This window comes from Callospermophilus lateralis, chromosome 3 (assembly GCF_048772815.1).
Source record: "Callospermophilus lateralis isolate mCalLat2 chromosome 3, mCalLat2.hap1, whole genome shotgun sequence".
Lineage (NCBI taxonomy): Eukaryota > Metazoa > Chordata > Mammalia > Rodentia > Sciuridae > Callospermophilus > Callospermophilus lateralis.
Genome location: NC_135307.1, coordinates 191,394,464 through 191,413,584, shown reverse-complemented (window position 1 = coordinate 191,413,584; position 19,121 = coordinate 191,394,464). Strand labels below are relative to the sequence as shown.

General features: G+C 64.7%; 1 protein-coding gene across 2 annotated transcripts; it reads right to left on the bottom strand.

The window, feature by feature from the left end:
* Positions 1-292: 292 nt before the first annotated feature.
* On the bottom strand, positions 293-18,712 carry Peds1 (plasmanylethanolamine desaturase 1). Of its 2 annotated transcripts, XM_076851947.2 has the most exons (6): positions 18,503-18,712; positions 11,656-11,775; positions 4,263-4,354; positions 3,492-3,636; positions 2,297-2,509; positions 293-1,594 (listed from the first exon to the last, which is right to left on the bottom strand). In XM_076851947.2, the coding sequence occupies exons 1-6, from the start codon at positions 18,624-18,626 to the stop codon at positions 1,473-1,475; spliced, it is 816 nt and encodes a 271-aa protein (XP_076708062.1). In that variant the 5' UTR covers positions 18,627-18,712; the 3' UTR covers positions 293-1,472. The 2 variants fall into 2 exon arrangements, with proteins under 2 accessions (XP_076708062.1, XP_076708063.1); XM_076851948.2 differs by lacking the exon at positions 11,656-11,775.
* Between the last annotated feature and the right edge of the window lie 409 nt (positions 18,713-19,121).

Sequence of the window (19,121 nt, the reverse complement as noted above, 5' to 3'; positions counted from 1 at the left end):
TGCGAAGCTCTGGGTTTCCCATCTCCTCTCCACCGTCCCCCGGCTCACTCCAGTTCAGACTTGCCTCCTCTTGGCCTCAAACCTGTTCCTGCCTCAGGGCCCTTGCACTTGCCATCCCACCAAGAGGCCCCTTCCCTGCTGCTCCCTGGCGGCTCTGCCTCCTCCTCCTCCAGGTCTTACCCAGGCGGCCCCTCCTCAGCACCTCCCCACCGCCCCCTCTGCCCATGTCCCTCCCACCTTTACAATGGGGTTCTACCCTGTTCCTTCACAAATCACCATCTGAATTTCCATGTGCATTTATTTATGTTTATTGTCTCTTTCTGGGGGGTCAGATCAACCAGGCGGGTCCTTATTGGTCTCTTCCTGCGGTGCCTCAGAGCCTGGCACACGTCAGCCACAAATGGACATGTGCCAAAGGGCCTCCTGGACTGGGGTCAGTCCTTGTGACTCTGCCATGATCGACAGGGAAGGCCACCAAGTCGAGTCCCTTCCGCAAGCGTCTGGAGCATGTCAACACTGACTCATTGTCTCCGGTGACAACCCCCATCCTGAGGCCAGGGCTGGGGGAGCTGGGGTGGGCCAGGGGAGCCCCCACCTGGCTCCTAAGTGCCCTCCCGGCCCCAGGGTCAGCGGCGGCCAGGTTAAGCAGCCTCCTGTCTATTATAAATATATATGTACATCCAAACATGGCGTTAAAATATCACTCCGAGTTACAGAAAAGATATTAAGGCTTTCTATTATTTACATTAGACGAGCAAGCACCTTTAAAAAAAAAAACCAAAACAAAAAGCCCCGCTTCTTCCTTCTCTGACAACACCCTGGCCAGAGGGGACACGGTGCCTGTCCCTGGGGCCAGGAGCCTTGGCAGGGCCCTGCTCGGCGTCTCCGTGAGCCCCCAGCTCCGGCCAGAACCAGAGGGCAGGGGGGTGGGGGTCAGACTTGGGGGGTCCCAGCCTTTCCTGGCCAGCTGCCCCCCGACCTTGGGGGCGTGCCATCCCTGGGTGGACAGGCAGGCTGAAGGCAGTGGCTAGGACTGTCCCCTACCAAGGCCTCTGGGTCAGTCTACAGGACAAGGCAGGACAGTATCCTGGGGCCTCCTGGACCTCTGGTGTCAAACAGGGAAGGACACAGAGGGGACTCAGCCGCCAATGCCAGCCACGCTGAAGGGCTGCCTGGGTGGGTGGCAGGCGCGCAGGGCGTGGTGGCCCTCTGCCTGAGGGACGGGCAGGACAGGGCTCTTTTCTGCAGTCAGGCCCAGCAGATGGCGCGGCCGCTGGCCGGGGGCCCAGGAAAGAGAACGGAAAGAGGAAATGGGAAAATCAGTGGCTCAAGTATTCTGTGTCATGGGGGCGGGCGGGCACCCGGGCACAGCCCAGGAGGTGTCCTCCACGCGGAGGGGCCACTCCAGGAGGCTGGAGTTGGCTGATGGCTTCCGTGGGGGCGGGGAGGCCGGCGGCCAGCTGTGCTGGAGGCTACTTGACCTTCTGCGCCCACTTCATGTCGTCGGCCCGAGGCTTCTCACCCGTCAGGCCCTGGATGAGGTCCTCCAGGCGTCTCCAGAAGCCCACCTTCTCCAGGGGGTAGTTGAGCCAGCCTGCGCAGGGGGACGGGTGAGCGGGACGGCGGCAGGGAGCCCGGCCACGGCAGCCGGAGAAGCCCGGGGCCCCGGGGCGCTTCACGCCAGCATCTTCCCCCTCTGCCACAGGCCCACGTGTCTGTCCCAGCAGGGTCCCCAGCTCGGGCCTTTGGACTGTTTCTTCTGCCAGACTGACCTGTCCCCATGTCCCTCAGGACCACCCACCTCTTCCAGATCCGACCTCCTCACTGCGCAGCGGCCTCCTCGCTCCCTGCTCGCATCTCCCTGGCTGCACACCCGGGGTTCCCCAGACAGCCCCCTCCCAGTTCCTCCGGGCCTCTGCTTAACGTCACCTCTGACTCCTTATTTAAAGGGGAACCTCCGCTCCGCCCCGCTGCTCCCCCCTGCGGCGCCAGCGGATGAGCTCATCTTTACTTCCTGTGCCCGCCCCCTGAGGGGAGTCGGTTTTATCCGCTGCTGGGTCCTAGGCCCAAAGCAGAGATGGGCACACAGTAGGTGCTCAACAAATACCTGCTGGCTGGTGGGTGGCGGGAGTCAGGGCTCCGTGGGGTGGGTGGGGGCCTGTCCTGTTTACTGTGGCACCTGTGGCACCTGCAGGGTGCCAGGCACACAGCTGATGCTCGTCGGTGTGCCCTGAGACCCGCCAGGGCCAGGAGTGCAGGACCCCGCCCCGGCCCGACCCGGCCCGTCGACCCGCACCTGTGGTGATGCAGAAGTAGGTCTCGTGGGGAGAGACGTGGTGGATGCGGTGGTGTTTCCGTGGCAGGATGATGTGCCAGTCCTGGAGGAAGGTGACCCAGCGTGGCAGCCCAAAGTACGTGTGCGACCACTTGTGGATCTGGTTGGTGAAGGTGCCAAAGACGCTCAGGCAGAAGACGAAGCACTCCCAGGGGTACAGCTGCGCCAGGGCCTCTGCGGAGAGGGACGTCACCGGGGTGGGGCCGGGCCACCAGCCCTCATCCCGCAGCTCAGGGCCTGGGGCACCTGGGCGCTCTGCCAGCCTCAGCGAGCCTCAGCCAGCGGGGCCACCTTTCCACTGGGGCCAGGAGGAGGGGAGCACAGGGTCAGGGAGACACGGTGGCGGCACAGCAGGGAGGGCCCAGGCTCGCTTGGGGACAATGTCCCTGAGTCTCACTTCCTGATCACTAACGTGGGGATAAGTCTCCACCAGGCCCCCACAGACCTGGTCCAGGAGTCTCCCGGGTACAGACCCCGCGGGAGGCAGGCACAGCAGGGGGACAGCTCTGCAAGGGTCTGGGGACCGCGCGGGGGCTCTGGGGGTCACAGCCCACGGAGCCGGCCCCACCCGAGACCGGTGCTGGCCTTCCCTTCTTCTGTGGCCAGCTCCAGCCTCGTCCCAAGGGGAGGGGCAGGGCCTCCTGGGCAGGTGACGGGAGGAGGGCAACAGGGGCACTTGGTAGCCACTCAGCAGCTGTGACAGGGGTGGGGAGGCACGACGTGGCACCAGGCACCCTCTGCCCTGCAGATATTCATCACCAACACCCACGGGAGCCACTCTCAAGCCCACTGAAGTGACCAGGGTGTGACTGACCTCACCTCCGTCCAACTACAATGGCAAATGGACGGGCCTTGGGACAACAAGTCCTTTCAAAAGGGGGCGTCACTGGGGCTGAGTGCAGTGTGGCTGCAGGGGGTGGGCAGCTGCTCCCACCCAGAGTCCTGGGCCAGCAGAAAGCACAAAGGCCCGGGTGGGCAGGAGCGGGCAACAGTGGCGACGGGTGCGTGAAGCCAGGTGGGCCGAGGGTCCGGGGGCAGCCGAGCCCAGTTCCGACTGCCCAGGGGAGCTGACCCAGTGTCTCCAGAGACCACCGACTGCATGAGGGGCTTGGGACCCGCTGCAGCCCGCCGCCCCGCCCGCCCCGCCCGGCCTCACCTGGGCTCTGGGTGTGGAACTTGTAGGCCATGTTGAGCAGCGGCAGCAGCATCACCAAGCAGTTGTCCCCGTTGGTCTCAATGAAGTCGTGCCGTGTGATGGCCGTGGGGTCGATGTGGTGCTCCCGGAACGGCCGGATAAAAGCCTGGTGGCCGCGGGGCACCGACCAGTCAGCCTGGGCCGCCTGTCACTGCAGACCCCGGGACAGGCACGCCCAGGGCCCTCCACCCACGGGCACCAACAGAGCCCGCGGCCTGCAGGGCACAAGGAGCCTGGCCGGCCGCCCCCACCCTGGACTCAGTCCTCAGGAGGGGACGTCCCCCCTTCTCTGGCACAAGTTCTCTGAGAGCCGGCGTGCCCACAGAGCACTGTCCCTCTGGCCACGGGGTCTGGCTGGGTGGTGGGCACGTGGCCCAAGTAGGGCCGTGGGGTGAGGGGGGACTCTGGCTGTGACAGGGCGGGGGGGCTCTCTCATTGTGGTTGGGCTGGGCAGCCACCCGGTGGCCGTGAGGGGACATGGAGGGGTGGGGAGGCCGGGGTGGGGAGGCCGGGGTGGGCCGCGTCGGATGAAGCCAGGCCCAGCCAGACTTCCTGCCCCTGAGCCGGGGTCAGCCCCAACCAGACCAGCAGCCAGGGCGGCGGGAGGGGACCCCAAGTTCAAGGCAGGCCAACACTCAGCTCCCGGACCACCCACCCTGACGCCTCTGCTTCACATGCGGGAAGGCGGGCTGGCCCAGGGGGCCCCCAGGCCACGCGGCCCCACGTACGCACCTTCCCCACGACGGGCAGCTCCACGGAGCCCCAAGTGTCTGCGCCCCAGTGCACCAGGCCGGAGAAGAAGTCCGCGGTGACCGCCCCTGCAACTGAGGGCGGGGAGCGAGCTGCAGCCGGCCCAGGCAGAGCCCCGCGGCCAGATGCCCGCGTCCCACGCTCACGCGTTTGTCAGAGGAGGAAAGCGTCCCTTCTCCACCCAGGACAGTGCTGTGACCCTCTGGTCTCTAGCCGCCTCCCTCGTCTTTGTTTCCCGCCTGCTCAGCACAGAGTGGGTCTCTTGGCACAGGCTGGGCAGCGACTGCAGGAGGTGATTCTCAGGGCTGGGGCCGCCCACTCCCTCACCCCTGCAGCGCCCCCTGCTGGCTTTCCCCTTCCCTCGCACAGCCCTGGGCACCTCTGGGCTCTGCTGCGCGGCTCCGTCCACCAGGCATATCCTTTCTCCAGATGCAACACAGTGGACGGGGCCCTCTCTCCCAGAGTCCACTGACGTGTCCTCCCTGGACACCTGACCAGGTAACCACACCTGCCACATCCCCAGCCCGGTTTTATTTTCACTTTTTTTTTTTTTTTTTTTTAAAAGGCAGGTCCTCCTCCCTAAGTTGTGAGGCTGGCTTTGAACTCATGATCCTCCTGCCTTAGCCTCCTGACTGGGATTACAGGCCTGCACACTGTGCCCGGTGCACACAGCTGAGATTCTGGTTTCTTGTTTATGGCTGTGACCTGGATGTCGGCACATATCTGGACTCACTGGGTGCGTGGCACACAGTAGGCCCTCAATACAGATTACTGTGTTTGGGCAGAGGCTGCATCAACCAAGCAACATCTGACAAGGGCCCCCTGAGTGCCACCTCGGTGGGACACAGTGACAATGAGCTCACTACCACCTGTGGCAAAGGGCAGGGGACCAGGCCAGCGGGAGCAGCGTCACGGGCAGCAGCCTCCTGCTCCTTCCAACTCGGCGTCCCCGTGGACTGCTGTTGGAGGCCCAGTTCTCAGCCCCTGGGGGACAGGGTGACAGGGCCCTGGAGCACTGTGGAGGCTGCAGAGACTGGACACCTCCCCAGAGAGCGTGGCTCAGGACCCAGGGACAGAGTGAGCGTCTGGGTCCCTGCAGTCTGCAGTTCTGATGGCCAGGCCAGAGTCAAGGGCAGCTGCTGAAGAACCTTCTGGAGAATCTGGGGCTCCCGAGCCCTGCGTGGAGCGCGGGCGGGATGGCGGGCAGGGGCGACACAGCTTCTGCAGGCCCCCTAAGTCCCTGGTGAGCAGGGCGGGAGGGGACGTGGAGCAGAGCCACCTCCTGGCATGTGGAAGCCATAGGGCAGGCGGGAGGGCGTCCCCGCACGGCCCGCTCCTTGCGGGACACGGGGCGCTGGGCACGAGGCGGGCAGAGGACGTCCTCGCTGCCCCTCGGAGCCCCTTTCCCACAGGTCCAGGCAGCTGCTTCCCCGGAAGCCATCTCCCTCGGGGTGCCTGTCACCTGAGGGTCCCCTGAGTGAAGCCACACCCCAAGCAGACTCTTGGGCCACACTTCCCTACTCTGTTCCCTCCCCGGCGCCGAGGACACCGAGATGGCTGCGTGTGTGACCTCCATCTCTTGGATAAGAGGCTCGAAGAAGTCAAAGCACCCCCCCATCACGTGGCCTGGAGGTGGCAGCCTCAGGACAAGAACAGGGGTGTCTAGCACCTCCAACCTGCACCACAGGAGGCCCAGGGCTCACGAGGGCTCCTCCTGCCCACACTGCCTCTGCCCCCCAGGGGGAAGTCTCCCACCACTATATTGCTGTGTGACCAGGACAAGCCCCTTACCTCCTCTGGGCCTCAGCATTCACCTGCATAATGAGGTAGCTGAGGGTCTCCAGAGGCCTGTTCCAGCAACGCTAGTGACGCCTGTCAGCACTGCTGTCTTCTCTTTTCTCTGTGGTGCCGGGGGCTGAACCCAGGGCCTCCTGCGTGCGGGCGCCGCCCACTAAGCTGCACCCCAGCCCTAAACTCTCCTTCTTGGAGGCTGGGGGGGTGTGGCCTGGGGACGTTTCAGAGCCCAGGTCCTTGTTCTGAGTGCTGGGCTCCAGGTAGAACCGAGGAAGCCCTTTCCACTCCCCAAACCGCAGCTCGCCTCGAGGTTTAACGGGGCCTGGTCCACACGTGGCCTGTGCCACTGGCCTGACAGCGCTGGCCTTCTAGGAGACCTGTCCAACCACCTCCCAGTCAGGACCGGCATCCTCGCCTATCCACAGTGCCAGGGTGGGAACCACCTCGGGGGGCCACACGGGTCTGCTTCCCACACTCAGGCTGCCCCGCGGGCCACGGACCCGCTGGGCCGCCCCCCCAGGCTCCCTCCTGCCCGTCATCTCCCTCCCACTCCTGTCCTGAGCAACTGCAGACCTGCTGCCAGGAGCGCAGACTGACCAAGCTGTTCTAGAACTTTCTACAGTCCACCCACACGGTCACGGGCATCGTCAGTGTGCCCTGCTCTTTGCCGACCAGCGTCCCATCATCCAGGTGGAGAAGGACGTGTTCTCCACCCGGCCGTGGTGGCGTCTGGGTTGGCCCAGCTCCCCCGAAGCCGCAGCCCACGCTCCATGCCGGGTGGGCACACGCCCTGGCTCCCCTGGGTGAAGATGGCGCCCGTGTATTTTTAACCTGAAGCTCCCAGCCCCGGCCAGCACCTGTCTGCCTCAGGTCCCCTAATCCCCCCGCGGCAGCCCGGCCGGCCCAGGCGGCCACCCGTCTAATCGCCTTAACTGTCCTGGCGCTGCTGCTGCGGGTGACAAGGACCCCGATCCCGCGGGAGGAGACGCCTGTGGCGAAGGTGTCCTCACGTGCTTCCTGCACACGGCACCTGGCCAGGGCTGGGGTGCGCTCGGGGGCACGGCTCTCCACGCCTGGGGAGCGGCCGGTGCAGGGCCCTCTTCCAGGGGAGTCAGCACGGGAGGCAGGGGGTGGAGCTCGGTGGGCCGCACCCCTGAGCCAGGTGCCCCAGGGCAACGCGACAGCCCGCTGCCCGGCTATGACAGATGAAAAGGCCCGCGGCCTCTGACGCCTTCCTCCCAGACCCAGGCCACGGCCCAGTCACCAGGGAGCCCCCAGCTGAACCCCACGGAGGGAGGCAGCCGGGCGCGGTGGTGCACACCTGCAATCCCAGTGACTGGGCGGCCGGGGCAGGGGGATCACAGAGTCCAGGCCAGCCTGGGCCACACGGCCAGACCCTGCCTCGGGAAGGAAGAAGGGCATTAGCAGAACACGGAATGGACGGTGCCTGGCCTCTGCGTCAACACCGGGCCTGACTGTACCGGGAGGCAGGTCGTGCACGGTGCCCGGAACGGGGGTGCACCGTCTCTCCAGAGCACAGGGTCAGCCCCGCCACAGCCCATGTCCCAGAGGGACAGAGACTCCAGGGTCGAGGCCCATCCAGGCTCACACGGTGGCAGGTGGCGGGGCGGCTGTGAGGCCACCAGAGACCACCGCGAGGGTGGCTGCTGACTGAGTGGGTGGAGGAGCCCCCACACTCGGGGCTGGGCAACAGGGGTGCGAGCCCTGCCCCATCCACAGGGGCAGCAGGCTGGACGGGCAAGTGCTCGGCGGCCTGGGCTCAGCCGAGGAAGCTCGGGTAGGTCAAGGACTCCCCTCCCGGTGCCTCGGTCTTCTCGCCTGTCAAGGGACCAGTCCCTGGCCTTCAGGCCTTGGTGCTGTGGACAGCGGTCAGGAACGCAAGGGGGCAGGGCACTGGCCCTGGGTCCGGGCTGGGGATGGCTCTCCAGGGACAGGCTCCAGGCTGCCTGCTGGCCTGCCAGGCCCCTTTGATGGGGGCAGGGGAGGGACACAGAAGACTCTTTGTCCCTGCCCTGCTGGTGCCTGGCTCTTGCTGGAGACTGGTTTGCCCTGGGGCAGCTTCAGCCACCACCCTTCCCTGCAGACACTGGCACAGGGACAGTTCCCTCCGGCTGGACTCACCAGGGATGTGACACCTTCCGCGGGTCCCCAGGCAGGGGCTCTGGGGCTTTGCTGAGCCCTTCAGGGCGACTCATCTGACGCCCACCTCCACCTGACCAGGGCTGGGCCCCTCCCCTCACCCTCCAGACTCCCACCCCCTGCGCTCCTCCAGTGGCGCCCGCAGCACTGGGCCAGGGTCTCCCACTAGCGTCTGGGCTTGGACCCCGCGTCCTTTTCAGGCTCCTGATTCCTCCCTCCAGCACGTCTCTGGGGGGCAGTCCCTCCCTCCCACTGATCGGCCAGCCGGAGGCAGTGGCCACTGACCCTCCTTCTCTCTCCTCCCAGCGACCCCACAGCCCAGCAAGCAGAGCGCCTGGCACAGCTCTTCCTGCATCTCACCACCTGTGCCACCTCCACAGCCGCGTCCCTTATGGCTGGGCGGCAGTCACCTCTCCAGGGAACTCCCCAGGACTCCCCGCGGGCGTGGAGGATAACCCGCACCCAGACCACAGCCAGATCCCGTGTCCCCACTGCCTCTGAGCTGCCACCAACCCGTCCCCTTGGTGAACTGCCCAGCCTCACTGCACTCCTTCCTGTCCCCCTAACCGGCGGGCACACAGCAGCCGCAGGACCTTGGTGCTCGGAACTTCCTCTCTGGGACACCCCGCCACACCTCCCAGCCTGGCTGCCTGTCAGCCTCGTGTCCCCTGTGCCCGCTTTACCAACCACACACCTTTCAAGCTCTTGCTCTGCCTGATTTCTTGGGCCTGCCCGGGGCACCGTAATCTCTGGGGAGATAGTGACGGGCAGGGGGCTGGCACGGTGCCCTCGGCCTGCGTGTTAACACACAAATCAGGGCAGCTATTTAAATCGATCAGGGCTGTGTCAACACCGCTATCAGGATTGTCTGTTGTTATCAGCCAGAGGCAGAGGTGTGGGGCGGGGAGCCACACCCCCCCACAGGGTGCAGAGCTCAGGCCCCAACCAGGGAAGGGGCCGAGGCCTGCTCCACCAGCACACGCCGGGCGTGGGCCCCAGTCCCCTGGCCTCCCAGGACCTCCTCAGGAGGCTGCCACAGATGGGAAGTGCCTGGCACGGGGTCACCAAATAGCCACTGTGGAACTGACCAATGAGGCCGAGGTGCCAGGTGCCTCACAGCGGTGTCTCCCCCCAGTAGCTGGCCTCCCCGGCACTAGGCACACCTCAGGGGCCAGGGACTGTGGCCGCCTCGTCTCATTAGGCACCAGGGACTGAGCACAGGGTGCCTGACCACTGAGCCACCTCCCCCACTTTTGCTAAGTTCCCAGAGCTGCCTCACGAAGCCAGGGGTGGTGACAGCACCTCCCAGCAGCTTGGGAGGCGGAGGCAGGAGGATCGTGAGTTCAAAGTCAGCCTCAGCAACCTGGCGAGGCCTTGTCTCTAAGTGAAATACAAAAAGGGCCGGGGACGTGGCTCAGTGGTTCGATCCCCAGCATCCAAAAAAAAAGCCCACTGGCCTCAGACATGTGCCCCCGCAGGCCCAGCAGCGCCCTTCTGCGTGTGTGGGAAATGAGGCTCGGAGACGCCAGGGACATGCAAGCAGCAAGAGTGACCCCCGTCTGTGGACACCTGCTCGTCGGAGGAAGGGCTGGGTTGCTGCAGGTCCCTCCCGTCCCTGGGGGCAGGCAGGGCCAGGCTCTGCAGCACTGGACAGGTGCTGGCTAGCCTGCTCCCCTCCAGCTAGTCCGGCCCCCCAGCCCCAGGTGGTCAGTTGGTGGCCTGAGCGCCACTGGCTTGGCCGCCAGAGCTTTCAATGAGATCGTGGGCATTGAACCCTGAGGGAGGCCAGGCTGGGGAGGGGAGGGCAGCTGAGCCCGGGCTGCGAGGGGCAGGGCACCCAGGGCTGTGTGGCGCTTCTCCTCGAGGTGACCCCGGCCCCTCCCTGCTGAGCCAGTTTCCTCATCTGGAAAGTGAGGACATTTGCTTCACTGGCTGTGGACAGGGGAGGGCGGACCTGGGGAAGACACCAGGAGGTTCATTCACGGGTTCAGCCGATACTGTCACCCACCGTGAGCAGGCCTTGCGCTTGGGGCAGAGAGAGCGTGAAGAGGAAGCCTCTGCCCCTGAAGAACTGACGTGGGGTGGCGTGGAGAGTGCGGTGGGGGTGTGGCAGGTGACAGGACTGTTATTTTTTATTTTTTTTTAACAGAGGGGATAGAATCCAGGGGCACTCTACCACTGAGCTGCATCCTAGCCCTATTTATTTTGAGTCAGGGTCTTGCTAAGCTGTTGAGGTTGGCCTTCAACTTTCTAACCTCCTGGGCTGGGGTTGTGGCTCCGTGGTAGAGCACTCGCCTAACATGCATGAAGCACTTCGATCCTCAGCCCCACACTGATGTGAAATAAAGATATGCTGTCCACCTAAAACTTAAGAATAAATATTTTAAAAAACCACAAAACTTTCTAACCTCCTGCCTCAGCCTCCCATTGCTGGGATCGCAGGCACACCCCACCGTGCCCCAGGGTTATTTTTGAGGAGCCACCAGGAAGGGCCTCTCTAAGGAGAGGACCTCTAAGCACCTTGAGTCCTGTACCTACATGTCTTTGAAGAAAGAGTTCCGGTCCCAGGGAACAGCCACACAGAGGCCCCCGAGGGATGTGGGAGAGGTCAGAGGCCAGCGTGGCGGGAGTGGGGCGAGCAGCAGGAGGTGACCATGGATGCAGCTGAGTCGAGGCCACATGGGGCAGGGCAGCAGGAGGCCTGAGGCTCCTGCAGGACCCCTCCCAGGGCCACGTGTGGACACTGGCTGGTGGGGTGGGGACAGGGAGTGAGGAGCCCGGGGCAGGCGGACAGACCCAGCCTAATTCCCTCTTAACACCGGGAGCCATGGCGCCACAGAAGCATGAGAAGTCCATTTCTGCTTTCCTGTAAGTCACTGCGATTTCTAACCTTGCTTGGGATACCCGCCCGTGCCCTGCACTCCCCCGCGCCTGGCTCCCCCGGCCTGGCAGCAGCCCTCTCCGACCTGATGGCGCCTCGTCAATGCTGATGCTGGGATCCAGATTCACTCCCTAGACCTCCACCCACTGGCTGCCCTGGGCCATGCCTGTCAAAGTCCTGTCACCTCTAGGTTCCCAGGACACCCCCTTGGCCATGCTCCTCGAGAGCCTGCTGCCCTCTGCTCCCGTGGGTTTCGGGGGAGGGACCGCCCGCCGGAGGGAAGCACAGCCGGGCTTTAATTTGATTTAAACGGGAGTCGGTGGCCTTTCCTTGGCGTCGTGGTCCACACAGAGGCCGGCTCAGCAGTGTTGTGAAGGTGGGGCCAACAGCTCGTGCCCAGGGCAGGAGAGGACCCAGGGCTGTCACGGTGCTGGGCCTGGGGCACAGGGCAGAGGCGCCACCGACTGAGGGGAAGGCGGGGCTCCCGCCGCAAACTGACGTGAGCGCACACACGCGCACCAGGCCAGCCTGGCCACTCACCGACGCCCAGGAGGACGGCGGGCGCGTGCTCCCAGCGGGCCAGCAGCAGCAGGTGCAGCAGGTTGTGGGCGAGGAGGCCGAAGCACAGGACCACAGAGCACCACTCCTGGAGACGCTTACCTGGGGAGAGGACGGGTGAGGAGGGAGGAGGCAGCAGGCGCCAGGCGGCCAGGGTCCAGGCCACCCCCGCCCAGGAGCACGAGGCCCCCTGCCCATTTCACAGAGAAGCCCACTGAGGCCCAGAGAGGGGTCAGGCCTGTCGGCCACAGGCACCGTGCCCTCCTGAGAGCAGGTCCCCAGCGCGGCTCCCCTGCTCAGGCGGCTGCTCCGCTCGGGCCGATCCCGCACACAGGGGCTCGCGCCCTGGCCCCGCAGGCTCTCTGCAGAGGGCTCTCCTCAGCCGGCCACTGCCTCCAGGTGGAGGCTGCAAACACCCTCTGATCCGGGAGGCTCCGATCCTGCCCAGCCTCCCCTGAGCAGTCCCGGGTCTGAGCCAGGAGGTCCTTGGGACACGAGGGCTGGCGCTACCTGGGCGTCTACCGGGGGTGGGTGGCAGGGTTGGCTGAGGGCTGCTCCTCTGGACAAGAAGCCGAGCTCAGGACGGCCGGGGAGTGTCCCACCTCCCCCGGTGTCCACTCTTGGCAGCCCCGGGGCTGGGCAGAACCCAGGGTGCTCCTCCCCAGCCACAGCCCGGCCTCCTGAGGTTTTCACTCTGAGCCTAGCCAGCGCCCAGCGCCCAGCGCCCAGCCGCGCCATCCTCTGCCTCCGCTCCCGAGCAGTGGGGTGGAAGGCCAGCGCCGCGGCACCTGCGCCCCCACTCCTAACAGCCCGCAAGCCGGGACGCCCTGGCCACACGCTGCAGCTGTGACCGAGGGGTCAAATGGCCCGAAGGCCACCGGGCCGGGGACTGGCCATATCAACCCAGCGCGAGGCACCTCCTCCGCCAGGACAAGCTGGGCAGCCATCTAGTCGTGGACACGGAGAAATGTCTGGGACAGACAGTGGTGCAAAGGGCCACCAGCAGCCACCATGAAAGAAAAGAGGCCGGTTGAGGCTGGCTTTCCATTTACGCCTTTTTGAACACAACACACCAACGTTTTTCAACCATAAGCTAAAGGTTTAAAAAAATAAAAGGAAATCAGAACATCACGTGGGCGACCAGAACCCAGAGCAGGCAGCTGGTCCCGGGCACGAGGCCCTTATGGCGGGACTCTGGTGGTCTTCGGTGTCGGACACCTACGGAGCACTAGGTGCTGAGCACCTGTGGAGGGGGAGACCTGCGGAGGAGAAGACTGAGGGTCCGAGTGCTCAAGGAAGTCACTCGGGGCCACCTGGCTCGTCAGCTACAGACAGGGATCCGCTGGCCAGAGGGTCTGGCTCCTAAGACCCTCCCTTACCCTACCTGTCCGGCTCCTGATGCTGCCCCCATCACTCCAGTGACACTCTGGGTCAGGAGCCCAGGGCCAGGCAGGCCCAACAGGATTAGCGCAGGTTCACGCGCCCCTCACCCGGAGACCTGCTCCTGCTCCCGCAGCCCTCAGCCTGGGGTCTCCTTAGAATCTGGGTCCCTGTGCCGGTGGGGCCCTCAGTTCTGATCCACAGAAAATCCACCCCAGCCTCTGTGCTCTCCCAACCCGGGGTGCAGCACTTGGGGGCGCAGCACTTGGGACCGTAGCCAAGTGAGCTCTTCAGTGCGTGCTGTGGAACAAACAAGTCCCTGACCACAGTCCGAAGGGAGAGGCCCAGGCTGCCTCGGCTGTCCCTCACCAACACACCTTGGAAGGAAGTCTCCGGCTCTGTCCAGACAGGGACGGGGGCTCAGTCACACAGCTCCAGCCTGAGCTGGAACCAGGTGCCCTCCCCTCACCCCGTGAAGACCAAGGCTCAGACTGGCCAGGGGAACGCCAGGGTCACATCCCTGTGGCCTCTTGTTCAGAAAAGGCCAGAGGCCAAGAAAGAGCAAGGACTTCAGCACAGGGCCCAGCAGCAGCCCGGCCTGCTCCCCCACGGAGCCCCCTGCCCCAGAGCCCCAGCCCAGGGCCACCATGGGCAGCCCCAGCCCAGGGCCTTCCCCTTTCCAGTTCCTGTTCGTCCAGGGCCCAGGGCTCAGAATCAGGAAGCCCAGGGGTGGGGGGAGGGCGGGGGCTGTGAGGGCACAGCGGGAACCAGGACAGGTGCCCCCTCCCTGCCAGCCCCCCCTCAGCCTGCAGGACGCAGTGGGCAGAGCGGGCAGCAGCACCGGGTCAGACACAGCAGCAATCACGATGCCCACGTCCCCTGGCCGCTTGTGGAGTCCAGCCAGGCCCACACCAGAGATGCTGGGTCCCAGGGAAGGATTTGCTCCGTTTTTCTTTTAAATGAGCTAAATTTAAAAATCACGTGAATTCCTAGTTTCCCGCCTCCCTGGAGAACAGAGGCTCTGGCCACTCTGGCCACCTCATCTGATGGGTCTGCCCTGCCTGTGTCCTCACGCTGCCTCAGGGGCAGCCTGGCCGGGCTGGTGTGGTCATCTGAGGAGGGGGTCACGTTCCAGTCTCAGCCCCTTCAAAGAAGGATCTGCAACCCACGTCCCCAGGTGAGGACGCTGAGGCTCAGAGCTGGGGTGGATCCTGGACTCGTAAATGGAACAGGACGTCCGTCCTGGGCCGTCCTGAGTCCAGAGATGACCCCGCTCTTCCCCGTCCACGAAAAACATCCTGGAACCCGAATGTTCCCGCCTAAACTCCATCCCCCCGTGGAATCTGGGTCCCTGTGTCTCTGGGGACCTCAGTTCCGATCCACAGAAAATCCACACACGACAGTCACCAGCCCTCGAGGGCCGAGGGCCGCCGGTAAGAGCCGGGTGCCGAGCTAAGGACGGCCACGGCCCCCCCCCACCTCCCAGCTGGGGACCTCCCCCCACCCCTGAGAGGGAGAAAACAGCCTGGAAAGATGGAGTGACCTGCCCAAGGCCACTCGATGGTCAGGGCTTGGACCCTCAACCCCCAGGCCCGGGAGGGCAGGCAGCCTGAACACTGCCACTTGAGATGAGCAGGCGGAGGGTGGGCGGGTGCAGGGCTTCGCCCAGGTCGCCCACCTCCGCTGGCTCCAGCGCTGAGCCCCTCTCCACCAGCCCGGGCTCGGCAGACATGGGCGACTGGGGCTCAGCTACAGCAGTGGCCACCCGCTGGCCGGGGAGGGCAGGGCCGCGTGCAGGCTGGTGGGGCAGGCCACAGCCGAGGCTCGCCATCAGGCTGCCCCGTCCTGCTCTGACGGAGAAACGCCAAACAACCTGCGCTTCTGACTGCCCCCAACCACCCAGAGACCCTGGGCCTCCCAGAGAGGGAGGGGACCAGGACAGAGGGACAGAGATGACAGTGGGAATCCGGCGGGAAAGAAGAGAAATGAGAGCAAAGGCAGAGCCTGCACCCCCACCCTCCCCACCCACCCAAAGCCCCCTCCCAGGGCGGGGCGCCCCAGGACGGCGGGGGAGTGGGCAGCCAGAGCAGGGCCTTCAGGCCCCCCAGCCCAGCAGACCGGGACACCTGAGAAGTGGCACACACACAGCCGGGTTTCAGTGGCACCTTCTGGAGGCTGGACACGTGCCTGACCTCCCGGCCTGCCCGAGCAGGACCCCAGACCCTCCACACCCAGACACTTGGCATAGGGTCTTTTGTGGCTGTGAAAGTCAAACCCAGAGTGGGGGGCTGCGTAGGCCCCTCTGTGGCTCCCAGGTCGCCAGGATCAGCTGGGACCAGGCTGCTGTTCCCTCTGCCTCACCATTCACAGGTCCCCTGCCCTCGGCAGCCCGTACATCCCCCCACGGCTCTGCGTACCAGGCCACTCTGACACAGCCCCGCACAAGCGCCATTCTGCTAACCTGGGGCACTGTCCCCTGGCCTCGACACCGGTCCCTGGTTGGCTCCCTTCAAAGGGACGGTTAAGAATGTAGAACCCTCCCTGGCTCCGCGGGGCACACTCACAAACCCACCAACTCGGGAGGCTGAGGCCAGCCTCGGAGACCGACAAGACCTGCCTCCAAGTGAAAATGAAAAGCACTGGGTGCAGCTCCAACTCTGGAAGGGAAGGCTGCGTGACCTTGGGCAGGTCATTGCTCTGCCTCAGGAACCTCTGGACAGAGGCGGGCAGGAGCTGCTCAACACACTCACTCCCTGCCCTCGCTGACCTTCCCATCTGCTGGGGACAGACATGGCCCCACCCCAACCAGGACTGGCATGCAGGACACGTGTGTGCCTGGTGTGGGTGAGGGGCTAACGGAGGCCTCAGCCTCCTCTTCCTCCGGAAAGCAGAGGTAACACCAGGCAGACCTCACAGCCGGAGTGGGATGAATCAAGAAAGAGCCTATGAGGAAAAGCCAGGCACACAGTTGGTGCTCAATAGATGTTGAATGCATCCACTGTCCTTGGTATCCACCATGAACTGTCAAGTGCCAAACCACCTCTGGCCCAGGAATCTCAAGAATTCAGTCCCAGAACCCAGAACCCCTCCCCCCTCTCCCTGTTCACCATTCCGGCCCACAGGCTCCCTGCATTCTATAAATGTGCCCAGTGCAAGCCCACCGCAGGGCCTTTGCAACTGCTGTTACCCTGGTCTGGATAGAACCCTTCTTCAAATATCTTTAAGGTTTTTCTCTCTTCCTTTCTCCCCTTCAGGTCTCTGTGCAAATGTCCTCTGCTCAGAGGCCTGCTGCCTCTCTCTGGAATGTCACCCCCTCCCTAGCCTTCTCCCTTTCCTGCTGTATGCATTTCATAGAGCTTGCAACCATTGGGTAGGAAAATGTTTCCTTATTTTGAGGTTTACTGGCTATTTTCCTTCTAAAATACCGCTCTAGGTTTTCTGTCTTGTTTGTTGCTCTGCCCCCAGGGCCTGGAACAGGAACAGGAATATAGGTGTTTCTCAGATCAGGTCCAGAGAGGTCAAGGTACTTCCCCAAGGCCACACAGTGAGGAGACAGAAGCCGATGGAAAATAACTTGGAAGAATTGGTTTGAGCAGGCTCTCCTTTCCCCTCCAGGCCAGGAGGACAGAAGGCCTTGACCATGGTTTGGGGTAGCAGGAGGCTGCAGACAGAGGGGCTATTCTTCAGAGAGAAGGATGCTTGGGGAACCAGAACCAGATATGGGCAGACACGCAGTCACGATGGAGTGCGAGATGGGGGCTTGCAATGCCTGCCGACCGTCTGGGCTGGCCGAAGGCAGGCAGGTGGGCAGAGCTGGCTGTCCAGTGGAGGCCTTCAAGCCTCGGCCCTCCATTCCCAGGGGGGAGCCTGAGGACCACAGAGACAAGACGGCTTCTCTGGGCTCACAGCAGAGGTCCTGGGTCAGCTGAGGGAGCGCTGCCCCTGCCAGGCCCCGGGCGAATCTCACTTCCTTTCCTAACTGGGCGCCCACACTTTATCCTGTGCTTGTTCAGAGGTGAGGAAACTGAAGCCGGGGAGGAAAAGTGGCCTGGCCCAGGTCACACAGCCAGTCCCTCAGGAGCCGGCCCCCTCCCCCAGGGAGAGCAGGAGGTTTACATCTAGAGGCCGGGTGTTTTGGGTGTGGCCCGAAGAAACCATGGCAGCAGGAGCAGGTGCCCAGTCAGGTTTGAAAACCTGCACACACACACAGCTCGGCCCTGGAAGGGCACAGACCCAGAGATCCAGGACCCACAGAGGAAAAGCAAAGGTCCCAAGGTCCCGCAAAGGTCCCTTAGGGCTGAGACTGCACTAAACACAGGCTGTCGGGGCAGGAAGCCAAGAGGGTGGAGGCCCCAGGCCCACGCAGGCAAGGACAGTGCATGGTGGCATCTATCCTGGCAAAACAAGATGTCAGAATGTTCCACAGACAAAGCTTGAGCAAGGGCAACAGGCTGGCGGAGGACGCCAGGCAGCTCCCTTCACCTCACTCTGGAGTCCCCCTCCAGGGGAAGCAGGCAGCAAGGTCCTGGGGCTCCCGTGAGAGTCCGGGAACAGGGTCGGGGTTGGCGGTTACTGAAGCATGAATGTTGGACAAAGCAGGAAGAAACCAGGAGGAACCTAGGCCGGTGGCAAAGGGGCAGAGCTGAAGCAAGGAACCCAGTCATCTGAGGAGCACGGGGCTCCCACAACCAAGTCTTAATGGAGGGGGATGACATATGAACGTGGGGAGAGGCGACGGCTGGAGTTAGGGCTTGTGTACAGGGGAGCTTACACGGGGGGCTTGCATCCCCCCACTCTTGGAATCCAGGAGCCTGGGGCAAAGGGTGATGCTCTGCACTGGAGGGTGCCACAGGGGTAAGGGAGACTACCAAGATGCCGGGAAGGGCATCTGGCCTATTCTGCAGCCTCCAAATTAGGGTTCCTAGGATGAGTGAGGTGAGGTCACTATCTGCAGCCCAGGACCCTAGCAAAAACACAGATGGGAACTCTGGGTAGGTTCCGGATCCGGGGGAAGCCAGGATGGGACGTGACTTTAGGTGGCCGGGGACAGCGCCTGTAGGCAAGGGGCTGCCTCAGTCTTGAGACGGGTCCTGAAGTGAAGGTTCCCAAGTCTAGGGGCGCTCACTGCAGCCCGCAGCGCTCCGGGGACAGGATTCCGGATGTGCGGGTCGCGTGGAAGCTGCCTGGGGACGCGGGACCTGATGGGGTGGTGTCATTGATCTGGGAGTGTCTCTGCAGCCAGGAAGCCCCGGAGCTGGGTTCAGGCTGGGGCTTGGAGAGGACGCTGGGATGGGGACCCCGGACCTGGGGGCGTTATTTGCAAGTTGGAAGCCTGGGCCGGAGTTGCCCATCTGGGCCCCAGGCTGACGTTCCGACCTGGGCAGCCCAGGGTCGCTGTCCGCAGCCGGGCTGGTGACTGCAGGCCCGGAGGGGGGCCCGGAGGTCCTACCTGGCGAGTAGAGCGCGGCCAGCTCGCGGGCCCCGGCGTGCTGCGCGCCCCAGCGCCGGCAATACGCTGCCTCATCCTCGTCGAGCTCCGGCTGCTGGCCCGGCCCGTCCTCGGCGCCCGCCATGGCCACTCGCCCGGCCCGCCCGGTGCGCTCTGCTGGCGGCGGCGGCGGCGGCGGCGGCACAGCCGCGGAACCGCGGCGAGATCACGCCGCCCAATGACCGCCCAGCGCTGGGCGCGGCGGCGGCGCGGGCGGGGGCTTTGCCCGGCCTCGCGTCACAGCCAATCGGGGCCCGCACCGGAAACGCGCCGGCCAATCGGCGGCCCCCGAGCCGCAGCCAACCGCGGCGCCGGGGGCGGGGCCGCAGCTGGGCGCCGCTGGGCGCGGAAGCGTGGGGTGGCGGCGCGTCCCCGCCTGCCCTGCTCCGCCCCCGGCAGGCCGCGCGCCGGCCTCCTGGGATCCCGGCACGTCGCCGCCCGCCGCCCGGCTTACCAGTCGGTGCCGTGGGCCTGGGCCGGGCCAGCGGCGGGCGCTCCTCCAGCACGTGCCATTAAGCGCCCACTGTGCCCAGTACGCGAGGGGAGGCGCCGGGCTGGAGCCGGGGGCGCTCGGCGGGCA